General features: G+C 42.6%; 1 protein-coding gene and 1 long non-coding RNA gene across 2 annotated transcripts in view; one reads left to right on the top strand and one right to left on the bottom strand.

The window, feature by feature from the left end:
* The window catches only part of POLE2 (DNA polymerase epsilon 2, accessory subunit), a 56,144-nt gene extending 43,767 nt beyond the window's left edge, over window positions 1-12,377 (bottom strand). Inside the window, exons 1-8 of the mRNA XM_061613320.1 lie at window positions 11,905-12,377; window positions 8,449-8,549; window positions 7,756-7,831; window positions 3,766-3,843; window positions 3,477-3,570; window positions 2,243-2,317; window positions 1,084-1,167; window positions 796-852 (exon numbers count right to left, since the gene is read on the bottom strand). Of these exons, the coding sequence (XP_061469304.1) occupies window positions 796-852; window positions 1,084-1,167; window positions 2,243-2,317; window positions 3,477-3,570; window positions 3,766-3,843; window positions 7,756-7,831; window positions 8,449-8,549; window positions 11,905-11,972 (633 nt within the window). The 5' untranslated portion in view covers window positions 11,973-12,377. The remainder of the gene's footprint in view (window positions 1-795; window positions 853-1,083; window positions 1,168-2,242; window positions 2,318-3,476; window positions 3,571-3,765; window positions 3,844-7,755; window positions 7,832-8,448; window positions 8,550-11,904) is intronic.
* On the top strand, window positions 11,694-14,292 carry LOC133378462 (uncharacterized). The gene is made up of 2 exons (XR_009761033.1): window positions 11,694-12,182; window positions 14,177-14,292. It is a non-coding gene; the product is annotated as an uncharacterized LOC133378462 (long non-coding RNA).

Here is a 14,292-nt window from a genome sequence, read left to right as displayed (position 1 = left end):
CATTGGGTTGTTTTGGGGATTCCCCCTCCTTAGTATTTTGAGGGATTTTTTGTACTTCTGTAAAACATGAGGTTTTCCCAAGCCTGCTCCCTCCCTTTTCGTGAGTGAAGGTGCCATTTTGGTTAGAAAAGCAACAGCACTCAACGGCTGCACATTAGAAACAGGGAACGATGACTGAGTACTGTAAAGGAATAAAATGAAGATGCCCCAGTCTACAGCCTTACCGTCTACAAATCAGCACAAGAAAAAAAGGTAATGGAACTTGGAGGGGAGAAAGGAAAACTTTGCATTTTGGGGAGTAACACACCAATGCATGTTACAAGTGACCAAAACCAGTGAGAGGGCTATAGACAGAAAGGCAATCTATTCTTCCCTCTGCTGATTCCTCCTCTAAAGTGTTTGTTGCTTTTGCAGGCTTTGCTCCTCCCCTTTCTCCCTTCTCTTCCTGTCTTTTTTCTCAGTTAGTTAGTAATGGTTCCTTGAGTGGAAGCCGCGTGACTGCATCAGCATGTATAAATTTACCTCTTGTAGTAATAAACCTTATGGTTTTTTAACAGACCAGTTATTTCTGTACTCCGCTGCAATATATATACATACATACAAACATGTATACACACACACACATTCTCTGAGTGCAACAAAAAGTAAACAAAAAAGAGAGATAACAGGAAACTTATACAATGATTAAACTACAAGCAGGAAAAAATAATTGAAGAAACAAAGTCAACAAGGAAATGCAAAAGGGGAAAGATGAATTTCTTGCTTTTCTTAAAGAAGATGCACATAAAAGGATATTGCTTTACTAAGGTCCAGCTGGACAACTCCTGTAGGATCTTCCAAGAAAAACTTTCCCTAAAAAATATAGATAAGAGTAATTGGGACCAAGCTGTGCAGCTTCAATATTCCTCATGAGGTCAAGTCACTGTGTAAAACCACACTCCTGCTTATTCCAAAATCTAGTTTGTTGGATATTCTTGACAATTCCCTTCCCCCTACTTATCCCATTTTAACACAAACCATGTGCATCACATCAGAACACTAAACAACAGTCATCTAAAGAGCCAATGATGCTGCATAGCTTACCTCTTTCAGCTGGGTTATCATCCCAAGAACAATAACCTCCCTAACTTTAGCTGAGTTCCCCAAGAGAGTTTCTATTGTCTTGAGCTAGAATCAGAGGCAAATATTAAATTAGTTAAGACCTACACGTACCAGGTTCAAGAGTTAGTTGTAAGAGCTACTTTTTCCCTAATGTCAGACCCCATTGTCCTCTTGCAAACGGTTTTTAGCAGTTGTCGAAGTCCTCACAGTTTTGAAACAGGTTGTTTGCTCTCAGTCCAAAAGGGAGCTGCTATTTAAGAAACACATGTCCAAGGCCCCCAAACAGGGCTCGTTAAACCACAATATGGCAGCCAGTTAAAAGACACAATAGTGCCAACGGCACACACTCTAAGGGAAAAGGGCCATTAAATTCCATGTGGCATTAACATGTGTTCATGCATTCTTTTGAGGCTCACATGCCCTTGGTGTCATAAAGTGGCTCATCCTCTATCAGCCGAAGCTGTTATTCCAACTGCAACCCCTCCTGGACAGAGAGAACCTAGTCACAGCTATCTATACCCTGAAAATTTTGATGGATTACAGCAGTGCATTTTATACGGGGCTGCCTTTGAAGACAGTTTGTGAACTGGAGCTACTGCAACACTGATGCAAGGCTGCTAACAGGAATTGGGCAAGGAGAGTTTAACTTTCCCACTCTGGAACATCTCTACAGTGAGCTCCCAAGCTCAATTCAAAGTGTTGGTCTTAACCTTTAAAGCCCTACACAGCTTAGGAGCCATATATTTATCACTGAGATGGATATCTAAAGCCTTTCTCCAGATATCCCTGCCAACTTAAATGCGGCGGGTACAGACTGGAGACTTACCTTTGGAATGACTTACTCAAGGCGGCCTACTGCTAGGCAAAAACAGTACTGTTTTCCCAGGCTTTCAAGAACTGCTAGTGTAAGTACAGTGGTCTTTAACTTTGAGCATGTTGGTTTTACAATCTATTTCAGTTGGCTGTTGCTGTTTTAATTTGTTGTATTAATTTCTATCCTTTCTTCTTCTTATCATTTTATACTGAATTTTTTGTTTCTTGCTACTCTGTTAGCCACCCTGGGAACATAAATCTATGTTCAAGATGCAGGATATATATTATGTAAATAAATATAATAAAGACATTTTATTTTTAATTTTACCTGGAATTTACTTCTGCTTTCATCTGGGTGTGAACCAATAGCTGATGGTGTGAACAATTCATGCCGGTGGGTTCTCTGCACAGTGGTAAACATGAGCCAATTAAAAAGAAAACCATCCCACACTTATGGTTAAGACTTTTTTTTCATGCTACGCCACCTCATATTCAGCATTAACCATGGACCTAGTGTACAACGACTGCAATAAGAGCTTCACCTGACTGTGTGTGTGTGTGTGTCTTCAAGAATTTTACAACACACAACAGGAAAAAAGCTTCATCTGACTTGACACACAGAAACACAGATTTGGACACACACAGAACTAGTTTGACTGGTGGTAAACTAAACCATTGCTCCACAGCTTAATATTCGGAAGGAAACTGCAGCTGCTTGTTTAACATATAAAAGGGGATGAGCCAAATTCAGGAAGGAGGAGAAGTCTATCAACTGCCATTAGCCATGGCAGCTAAATGGAACCTCCTCATTCAGGGACAGCATATATCTGAATATCAATTGATGGAGGGAAATAGCACAGGAAAGCTTTTGCCTTCAAGTCGTTCAGTGAACATCCTGGAAGCATCTGACTGGCCACTGTGGGAACAGCATGCTGGAGTACACGGACCCTTTATCTGATTTAACAGGACTATTCTTGTGTTCTTATATCATTATTATATCATGCATCTGACAAAGTAGACTCTGATCCATAAAAGCTTATGCCACACAAATTTGGATAGTGTGACAAGATTCCTTGTTGTTTTGCTGCAAAACAGATACTAACACAGCTATCCCTCAGGAAGAGATTAACAGTGCAATTCCATGTATGCTTTCTCAGAAGTAAATCCCACTGTGTTCAATGGGGCTTTCTCTCTAGGAGCATATTTTGGATTACAACATCTATCAGCAATATTTAAGGAGCAAATGTAGCTGAAATGGTTATCCTAGAAGCCCCAGATGTGCTGATATATTTCTGTATTTCTTTCTTTTCATATTAGGATAATATGGATAACAATTAGGATAATTGTTCATTCTGAGAGAAAATATTTCCTGGCACTATTACCATTTTTCCAATATACATTCATTCAATTCATAGCTATTTCTCCTGGGAATTCTCCAGGGAGGGGACTGTCATATAACTTCTCATCATTAGTCAGGACTTTCTGTAAGGGTACACATCTGTCTCAAACTGCAGAACATCTTTTGTTCTAGCCTTTAACATGAAATATCCCTGTTTTCTCACCTGCTGCAAGATGATATAACGCTCACGGAACAATTCTGCTTTATCCCTGGCACGGCCAAATAAATTTGGTGCAGGATGGCTGGTCATTGAGAGGCTGAAAGAAATTTTACAGAGGCTTGAATAAAGGTGAACTTTAGAAGAACAAACATGGAAGACATGCCTGCTTAAATAGTGAACTAGAAAACCTTGGGCTACACCTTTGCACATTGCAAGTCTAACCTGGGGTGAAGGATTAGGAAACAACTGGTGAGATGCAAACTCTTCAAAAAATGACAAAGCAAGAACTTACGGTAGAAACTTTTTTCTTTCAAAATTGTAAACATATCGCGGGATATCAAAAGCTCCAATAATGTTGAAAATATGATCCCTGGAGGGGGAAATCAAAGAAATGCACTGTAAGACACATGCATTTACATGCTTTCTTGAAAAGAAAATCACTAGAAAAAGTTTGCTTCATTATACTACCATATTGTCTTATTCATTTACTTTTACATTTACAAGGAAATCATTTTAAACAGCAAAGCTACCAAGTATCAATCATTTGCTTGAACAGAGAGAAAATAGTTACTATGATTTTCAATTTCTTCAAGTGGGCACAAGTAAAATGGCATCCCCATGGGCTCATGCACTTCCTGCCCCATATCCTCTGGCACACCTCAAGGAGTACAGAAGCTTTTGCTTCTGTTTTTGATTCACTGTAGTTTGCTGTGTCACAAGAACACCAGAAAAGCCCTGCTGGATGAGGCCAAAGGCCCATTTAGTCCAGCATCCTGTTCTCACAGTGGCAAACCAAATGTCTATAGGATGCCCGCACGCAGAATCTGAGCACAACAGCAGTCTTCCATTTGTGATTCTCAGCAGCTGATAGAGACGGGAAGAAATTCAATTCAAGTCACATTTACAGCCAAATCTATCAAATTTGCCCTTTCCAAAACAACATAACCGAAAAACAGTGATCCTTCAAAACTGCACTTATCTGAATTTTACAATGTAGTTCTCCAACAAAAAATGTTTACAGAATTGCATATATTAGGGGAAAGTATGAATATAGTAAAAATAACACACAAAACTGCATTATATTAGGAGAAAAGGCTTGCAAAAATCTGTAAATTAGTCAAAACAGCCATACATCAACATGTATTAGGAGAAATTCACACTAAAATTCTGACGAAATGTGTAAACTGAATTTAAGACTGAAAAAATGAGAAACTGAGAGAACAGAAATTGACAGATCCTTTCATCCCTAGGTATACTACCACTGACAGCCTTGATGAATTTGTCTAATCCTGTTTTAAAACCATCTAACTTGGTGTTCATCACTATAATTTCATAGTAACTATGCACTGTGCAAAGAAGTACATAAGAACATAAGAAGAGCCTGCTGGATCAGGCCAGTGGCCCATCTAGTCCAGCATCCTGTTCTCACAGTGGCCAACCAGGTGCCTTGGGGAAGCCCGCAAGCAGGACCCGGGTGCAAGAACACTCTCCCCTCCTGAGGCTTCCGGCAACTGGTTTTCAGAAGCATGCTGCCTCTGACTAGGGTGGCACAGCACAGCCATCATGGCTAGTAGCCATTGATAGCCCTGTCCTCCATGAATTTGTCTAATCTTCTTTTAAAGCCATCCAAGCTGGTGGCCATTACTGCATCTTGTGGGAGCAAATTCCATAGTTTAACTATGCGCTGAGTAAAGAAGTACTTCCTTTTGTCTGTCCTGAATCTTCCAACATTCAGCTTCTTTGAATGTCCACGAGTTCTAGTATTATGAGAGAGGGAGAAGAACTTTTCTCTATCTACTTTCTCAATGCCATGCATAATTTTATACACTTCTATCATGTCTCCTCTGACCCGCCTTTTCTCTAAACTAAAAAGCCCCAAATGCTGCAACCTTTCCTCGTAAGGGAGTCGCTCCATCCCCTTGATCATTCTGGTTGCCCTCTTCTGAACCTTTTCCAACTCTAGAATATCCTTTTTGAGATGAGGCGACCAGAACTGTACACAGTATTCCAAATGCGGCCGCACCATAGATTTATACAACGGCATTATGATATCGGCTGTTTTATTTTCAATACCTTTCCTAATTATTGCTAGCATGGAATTTGCCTTTTTCACAGCTGCCGCACACTGGGTCGACATTTTCATCGTGCTGTCCACTACAACCCCAAGGTCTCTTTCCTGGTCGGTCACCGCCAGTTCAGACCCCATGAGCGTATATGTGAAATTAAGATTTTTTGCTCCAATATGCATAATTTTACACTTGTTTATATTGAATTGCATTTGCCATTTTTCTGCCCATTCACTCAGTTTGGAGAGGTCTTTTTGGAGCTCTTCGCAATCCCTTTTTGTTTTAACAACCCTGAACAATTTAGTGTCGTCAGCAAACTTGGCCACTTCACTGCTCACTCCTAATTCTAGGTCATCAATGAACAAGTTGAAAAGCACAGGTCCCAATACCGATCCTTGAGGGACTCCACTCTCTACAGCCCTCCATTGGGAGAACTGTCCGTTTATTCCTACTCTCTGCTTTCTGCTTCTTAACCAATTCCTTATCCACAAGAGGACCTCTCCTCTTATTCCATGACTGCTAAGCTTCCTCAGAAGCCTTTGGTGAGGTACCTTGTCAAACGCTTTTTGAAAGTCTAAGTACACTATGTCCACTGGATCACCTCTATCTATATGCTTGTTGACACTCTCAAAGAATTCTAATAGGTTACTGAGACAGGACTTTCCCTTGCAGAAGCCATGCTGGCTCTGCTTCAGCAAGGCTTGTTCTTCTATGTGCTTAGTTAATCTAGCTTTAATAATACTTTCTACCAGTTTTCCAGGGACAGAAGTTAAGCTAACTGGCCTGTAATTTCCGGGATCCCCTCTGGATCCCTTTTTGAAGATTGGCGTTACATTTGCCACTTTCCAGTCCTCAGGCACGGAGGAGGACCCGAGGAACAAGTTACATATTTTAGTTATTTCCTGAATTTCTCAACATTCAACTTCATTGGATAATCCCCAACTTGTAGTATTATGACAGAGGGGAAATTTGTTGTCTACACCTGGACAAATCATGATTAATCTTAATGATGGTTAGCAGAAACCAAATCACAGTATGTGAAGATGGCTTGTTTTCACTTATGATACAGTTAACCATAGTTTATAGTTTGGATGACATACTAAACTGCACTAAATTTAAAATGGAAGTGGAAACTTCTGATTTTCTCCTTACAGATGTGCTGGGGAACAGGAGGGAGCATGTGTGCAAGCTCAAAGGGAGGCTAGACTCATTCGTGTAACACTAAATCATGGTTTAGCATTACATTCAGTCTTGTGAAGTAAGTACTTAGAATTGCCTGCTAGCTTAAGGGTTAATTTACACAGTCCCTTTGGCATATCAGGAAGTGGACTTAACTGAAACATTTGACTCAATGTATAACTAAATGTTCACATAAAACACATGTCTTTGGTGAAAAGAAGAAATACTCTGTCTCCCACCTCCAGTTTTACTGCTCCAAAATCTCCCAGTAGCTGCTTCCCTCCCATATCAGGCAAGCTTATCTGAATGGTTCTGCCTTTCCTAATTCCTGTTGCTCAAACATCTCTGAATCTGGTTACCTGATTGTTAATTATCTTAAGCCCTCTTTGGGTGCTGTACTCATGTATAAAACCATGACAAGCTTAGTGTACTCATCTCTGCTCTTGTACTGACTTTACACACAAGTAGAACACCTGAACAGGACTTTAGCCAATGTGCATTCCAAACCTCTCTCTGTGTGTGTGTTATGTGCCTTCAAGTCGATTACGACTTACGGAGACCCTATGAAACAGTGACCTCCAAGAGCATCTGTCATGAACCACCCTGTTCAGATCTTGTAAGTTCAGGTCTGTGGCTTCCTTTATGGAATCAATCCATCTCGTTTGGCCTTCCTCTTTTTCTACTCCCTTCAGCAGACTCATTAAAATCAAGAAACTTATTTATAACTCATTGTTTGTGTTTAGTGAGATAGCTTCTCACAAGAACTGTGGACTTTTTTTAACTTCCTTTTCCAACGCTATGAGCTTATTCTCTGTGGTATAAGCCCCACAGCCTTCTAGACATGCCATTTTAATGTCAGAACAAGATTACAATCCCCCCAAGAGGTCTACGCAGTCTAAAGAAAGTACAGATGCTAATGAGTTTTAAATCTGAAATATCAACAGGGAGGACTAGAAACAGGGCAATTTACTGAATTAGATTGCAGAAAAGTTTCCAGTGGTTTGTTTACTTCTCTAAATGAATTCATGCCGACTTACATGGTTTCATCTAAGGACTGGCTGCACTCCAGGACTGCTGCTTCCACCATGGCCCTTTCAATCATGTTACATGACACTGTAAAGAACATTTCAAAAGATTAAAATGGTAACCTATGCAGTTACAGGTAACGAAAGTATTTTACAAAACATATGAAAATCTCTTCACTTCAAGATAAATCCCTATCTTTTTTGCAAGGAGAAGCTAAACAGAGTCAGCCTGGTGTCATATTTGCTGGTTATATGTACAGCCTTCTGATCTGTTGACACCACCTGGGCTATATGGATCTGTATAAGACAACACACAAGCAGACCCCAAATTCTGCCCCCGCTATCCATTATGCAAATTATTCAATCCATGCAGAGCTTGGAAAAGTTACTTTTTTGAACTACAACTCCCATCAGCCCCAGCCAGCATGGCCACTGGATTGGGCTGGTGGGAGTTATAGTTCAAAAAAGTAACTTTTCCAAGCTCTGCATATAGGTATTAACACACTTGATATCATAAACATAAGAAGAGCCTGGCTGCTAGTCCAGCATCCTTTTCTCACAGTGGCCAAGCAGATCCCTATGGGAAGCTCACAAACAGGACCCGAGAGCAACAGCACTCTCCCCAGGCACACAAGAATGCCATAAAAACACGCAAGAATCCAATTTTCTCCTCAAAGCATCTAAGAAAATCAACAATCTACTTACAAGGCTGTTTTTCAACAGCATCAATTATATTTTCTATCATATCTTCAAGCTCCACTTCATTAACTGTTTGAAGAGCTTCCGTGAGATACTTGGTAGCTTCACTGTTTAAAGAAAAAAGAAAAAAAAAGTCAATATTTGTAATGGCAATAATCACCTCCCCACGCAAAGAATCTTCATGCATATGATGCTGGCACATGGACATAAATCTGAATGTAACAACTTCCCCCACCAAGTCATCTAATCCCCGCTCAGATGGTGGATGTGCATCCTGTTCTGGATGGGGTTACACTCCCCCTGAAAGAACAGGTCTGTAGCTTGGGGGTTCTTTTTGACCCTTCCTTGTCTCTTGAGGCTCAAGTGGCCTCGGTGGCATGGAATGCGTTTTACCATCTCCGTTTGGTAGCCCAACTACACCCCTATCTGGATGGCGATGACCTCGCCTCAGTTGTCCATGCTCTGGTAACTTCGAGATTGGAATACTGTAATGCGCTCTACATAGGGCTGCCCTTGAAGACAGTTCGGAAGCTTCAGCTAGTGCAGAATGCGGCAGCTAGACTATTGACGAGGACCAGTCGGTCTTCGCACATAACTCCTGTTCTGGCTCGCCTGCACTGGCTACCTATTTGCTTCCGGGCGAGATTCAAGGTGTTGGTTATGACCTATAAAGCCTTACATGGCATAGGACCGCAATACTTGGTGGAACGCCTCTCCCACTATGAACCTACCCGTTCACTTCGTTCGTCATCTAAGGCCCTCCTCCGGGTACCAACTCATTGTGAAGCCCGCAGGGTGGTTACTAGATCTAGGGCCTTTTCTGTGGTGGCCCCCGAGTTGTGGAATAGCCTCCCCGAAGAGGTACGCCTGGCGCCTACACTATTATCTTTTCAGCACCAGGTAAAGACCTTCTTATGCTCCCAGGCATTTTAATTACTCTAATCTTTTAGCTTTTTAATCTTGTATACTAAGCTTTTATTTTTTATATTCTGTTTAACTGTATTTTGTTTTTCTTTATGTCATATATGTTTTGTGATTTTATTATTACAATGTATGTATTTTATCCTATGCTGTTTACCGCCCTGAGAGCTACTTGCTACGGGCGGTATATAAATGCAACCAAATAAATAAAATAAAATAATAAAATAAATAAATAAATAAATAAATATTCCAGCCAGATGCTTCTGGAAGCTTGGGAAGACTTGGAGATGAAAATAATAGCTATTCCATTGCCTTTGTTCCCAGCATTTTGCATTTCGAGCAAGGGTCACCAACCTTTTTGGGCCTGCAGGCTCATTTGCAGAGTGTAGAAACTGTCATGGGCACCCCATCACAACTTTATTCTATTGGCTACAATTGAATGCTTCTTTTGAGCCTAATTTCAGCAGCAGGAGAGTATCCTGTGGGTGCCAAGGTAGGACTTCATGTTGACAAGTCCCAATTTACAGATATATTTCTTCCAGAGATTTAGCCGTTTTGGCTAATGATGATCTCTCCTCCTCCATGAATTTGTCTAATCCTTTTTAAAGCTATCTAGTGTAGTGGCCAGGCCCACATCTTAAGGCAGTGAATTCTCCAAGTTCATTATGACTTGCGCGACATAGTATGTTCTTTCATCTATCCTTGCACATCACTGTGGCCCTCAACTCCCATCAGCCACAGCCAGAATTGCCAGCATCTGGATGGCCACAGGTAAGCCACTCTACCTTTAGAAAATGCCTATTGATTTCACTAGATGACCCCAAGTTCAGGTATTATTTAAAAAGAACAATCATTTCTCTCTTTCTGCTTTGTCATTCTATACCTTTTATAATTCTATAAACATCTATCATATCCCTCCCCCGGCTGTCTTTTTTCTAAATAAAAAAGCCTCAAGTACTTTAGACTTCCTCTGTACAGAAAGAACTCCAACCCCCGATTATTTTGGTTGCACCTTTCCCAGCTAGATATCGTTTTTGAGATGGGTCAGCCAGAATAACACACAGCCACACCACAGATTTATATAAAGACATTTTGATACCTTGTCAACCCATTTCCTAATAACTCTTCATATAGGATTGGACTTTTTCACAACCACTGCACAGCTGCCATGACCCTAAGGTCTGTTTTCTGGATGGCCAGAACCAATTCAGACCTCACCAGTGTAGACAAGAAGTCTGGGTGTTGTGCTTTAACGTGCTGCTCACTGCAAGAAATCCTGGCCTTGCCTCCCAGGTTGCACAATGTTTCTTTGGTGGCTGCTGTGTGGAATGCAAAGGTGGCATGCCAGAATCCTCTGCAACATCACAAGGAACGGTACTGGGGACAGAATGTATGGAAGAGATTGGAAAAGTATCCAGTCCCTTATTACTCTGTCTGCATGTATGACAGGGTAGTTAAAGGTAAGTAATCCAGCTTACATGATCTTGAGAGTATGCCAGTGGGTAAGAGCCAACTAGGGTTGGCAGGCTCAAGGCCTGAGACTGATCCTGTATCTTTAGGAAAGAGAAAGTCAGCCAAGTGCACGTGTTCTTGCAACACTGTAATGGGCAAAAACCACAAGGTGGAATTCTCGGGAGAACCTGAACCTGGCAACCCTAGAGCCAACTGATACTGCCACCATTCAAGTCCCACCTGGCATGCAGCTCAATCCTATAAATATTTACATAGGCACAAGTGCAGGGGAACTTACTCCCAAGTAAGAATGCACAGCAGGTCAGCCATTCCTTCATGATGGGAGTACTGAGCATGCCTCATGATCTCCGGTCTCTACCTATATACAAGAAAAGTCTAAAAGCTCTTCTTGAACCTCTTGAGAATCAGAGTAACCGTAACGAATTTTATTATTGAATTAATGGCTATAGTCCTAAATTGCACTTATATCCCCTTTCCTCCAAGGAGCTCAAGGTGGCACACGGCTCTCCTCCCCCCCATTTTATCCTCACAACAACCCTGTGAGGTAGGCTTGGCTGACAGTTTCATGGCTAAGGGAGACTCTTAACCCTGGTCTCCCAGGTTGTAGTCCAGCACTGTAACCACTACACCACGCTGTTCACATACTTCAAGGTTATGCTGGGGAAAAGAAAAGGCACGTCCAGTGACATCTTCACAGCGCCACCCTACACACGTTTACTTTGAGGCACGTCTTGCTGAATTCAATGGGAATTACTCCATGGTAAGTGTGCACCCACCTTTACCTGCGAGTAAATCCCACTGAACATAATGAGGCTTATTTCTGAGCGCCGTGGTTTGAACCTGCATTCAAATAAGAGCTCCCTGCGAAGGCAGCGCAGAGGTGTGGCTCCAACAACTTCCACACACACTCCCTTTCAGACGCGTCTCCCCATCACACGATCCCCGCCTGCATCGGACAGCCCAGGCGGCTCCTGCAGCGGGAACCGGCAGGCGGCCTGACGGGGCGAGGATCGTTGCCGAGGGCGGCGGCTTGCCCCAGGCGGTGGCCCTCGGCTTTCTGCTACTCACGCGCGGAGCAGCAAGCCGTGCATCTTGAAGGCAGCGCTCACTTTGCTCCTCAGCTTCTCCGCGGCCATCTTGAACGGTTCGCGCCACTGCCATGAGAGGCCGCCTCCCGCCCCGCCTCGGCCCAAGGAGTGGAGGCGGAGATGCTGCTCGGGAAAGGAATTCGTGTTTCCCCCCCAGAAAAAAAGTGTTTAATTGGACCGTTTGTGTCAGCTTCTGGAATGTTTGTGATGCTGTTCTGGATTTGCCACACATGCGAATTGTGTTGGTCCCAATTAAAGGTCGTGCCCAACTTGTGGGTTTTGGAGGGTTCTTACATTGTTGATATTTTGTATTGACTATTTGCTTTTACTATTGTTGCGAGCCGCTTTGAGCATAATTTTTATCTAAAAAGCAGCTTTATAAATAAACAAAATAATGACAAATGCAGGGGTTGGCCATGGAAACTGAATGTTGGCAGATTCAGGACAGAAAAACAAAGTTCTTCACACCGCGCCAAGTTAAACTATGGAACCGGCTCCTACGAGAGGCAGTCAAATGCAGCCACCTGGATGGCTTTAAAAGACGATTAGACAAATTCGTGGAGAATAAGGCTAGCAATGGTTACTAGCCCCGATGGGCTATGCGCTACCTTAACTGTTGGAGGCAGTATGCCTCTGAATATCAGTTGCTGGGAATCACAAGGGGGGAGCGAGCCTCGCTCATGGCTAGTAGCCATTGATAGCCACCTGCCCATAGTTGACCCTTTTGGGTCCTGAGTTGCTTCCACCAGACAAACAGGTCATTGAGCATTCATCCTGATTTGTTTGGCCAACGTTTGTGGGGAGATTAGAGGGCATTGCAGTAATTGCTATCCCACACTTTCCAAGGCACTTTCCTGTCACTTTGTTAATACAAAGAGTCTGTTGGGTGGGTGAGCTGGTTTTGCTGAAAATCAACTTCAATTGTGCAACCTGAATTTGCTGGTATGTCATCGATCCCACTCAAAAACAATGAATCTGGAAGTGCTTTGGGTTAGGATTCTTCAGGAGCCTGCAGATATCACTTCTTTAAATAAACTGGTTTAAAACACTTTTTACATTAATTATTTACAGATGACACTTTATAAAAAAATACAGCAAGGCAATCTAGAACATACAAAATTACAGTAAAAACAAAAACAGCCAGCATGGAAGCAAACCCTGTCTCAAAAATTTCAGCTATATGGACTCTCTTTGGGTTATATAATTTCTTTAAGATGCGCAATGGCCAGAGTGACTCTCAGGCAATGTGTTGCAATGTTGAATGCCAACACAATCTGGGCTCAGTCTCCAGTTATACCCTACTTGACACAACACTCCAGCCTAATAAACCAGCAAACTATCTTTATAACTGGAATGGAGCCAAATGTACAAAGATAAGTCACGGCCATTTCTCCACTCACACTTGCATTTGGCCATGCCTACTTTTTGCCTCTGGCCCTGCCCCCCTCTGGCATGGAGTCCCCAGAACGTTGCCCGCAAGGGAAGGCCATCCTTGGGCTGAACAATCTTCCCCAGCACAGTATGAGTACAGATGAAGGGTGGGCTATAAAACTTTTTAATATTAAAAGAGCAATCAAATAAATCATAGCTGAGTCACACCCACAATTGTGAGGTGTGTGTGAAGAGATGATTATGAGGCCTCCCCGGCTGTTGCCACAGGCTGTGGACTGCCTGTGGCATCACAGAAGCACATGGCCTTTGAGTGGATATAAAGGGGGGGCCAAGTGGACCGAGGCAAAAGCATGGCCTGGTCTTTCACTTGGAGAAGGCGAATTGGCAAATGCAAGGAGGTGATCATCTGGCTGCGGGATGCCATCATGGAACGATAATGAGGCAAGTTTACTTGCTGAGCGGGATCACGACTTGAAGGTTGCTGCTACTCACACCTGAAGCTGGTTGATGTCAAGCAATGGACCTAGAGCTGGCAGTGTGTATGGAAGCCAGTGGATTTCACATTCGGAAGCTGGCGGATGCCAGAAGGCTGAAGCAGGCGAATGTTTGTGGAGGAATGTGAATGGATGGGGAGGGGCGAGAAAGGGGCGGATGTTGTCCCTGGCCTTTTCACAAATTATTTATTTTAACCGCCCACAGCCAAGGGCTTCCAATAATATACCATGACCAAATGACACCAGTGAATGTTGGCAGGTGGAAGCTAGAGGATGAAGTTGCCAAGGCGGATGCTGGCGTAGGTGCCTGGGTAAGGCTGCTGGATAGTTGCCATCCCCTCATTGTCTGTGTTTCTTTCCTTCCAGGGATGTCTCTGAAGCTGGTGAGGTTTTGGAAGATACTACCTGTGAGAGCAACAAAGAGGACTGCAAGGCTTAAAGAAGCCAGCTTTTATTTCTAAATAAAATGTTTTTTGTATTCA

Source organism: Rhineura floridana, chromosome 2, assembly GCF_030035675.1.
Source record: "Rhineura floridana isolate rRhiFlo1 chromosome 2, rRhiFlo1.hap2, whole genome shotgun sequence".
Classification (NCBI taxonomy): Eukaryota; Metazoa; Chordata; class Lepidosauria; order Squamata; family Rhineuridae; genus Rhineura; species Rhineura floridana.
The sequence above is the reverse complement of the archived record's forward strand: the minus strand, read 5'-3'. Positions and strand labels throughout refer to the sequence as shown.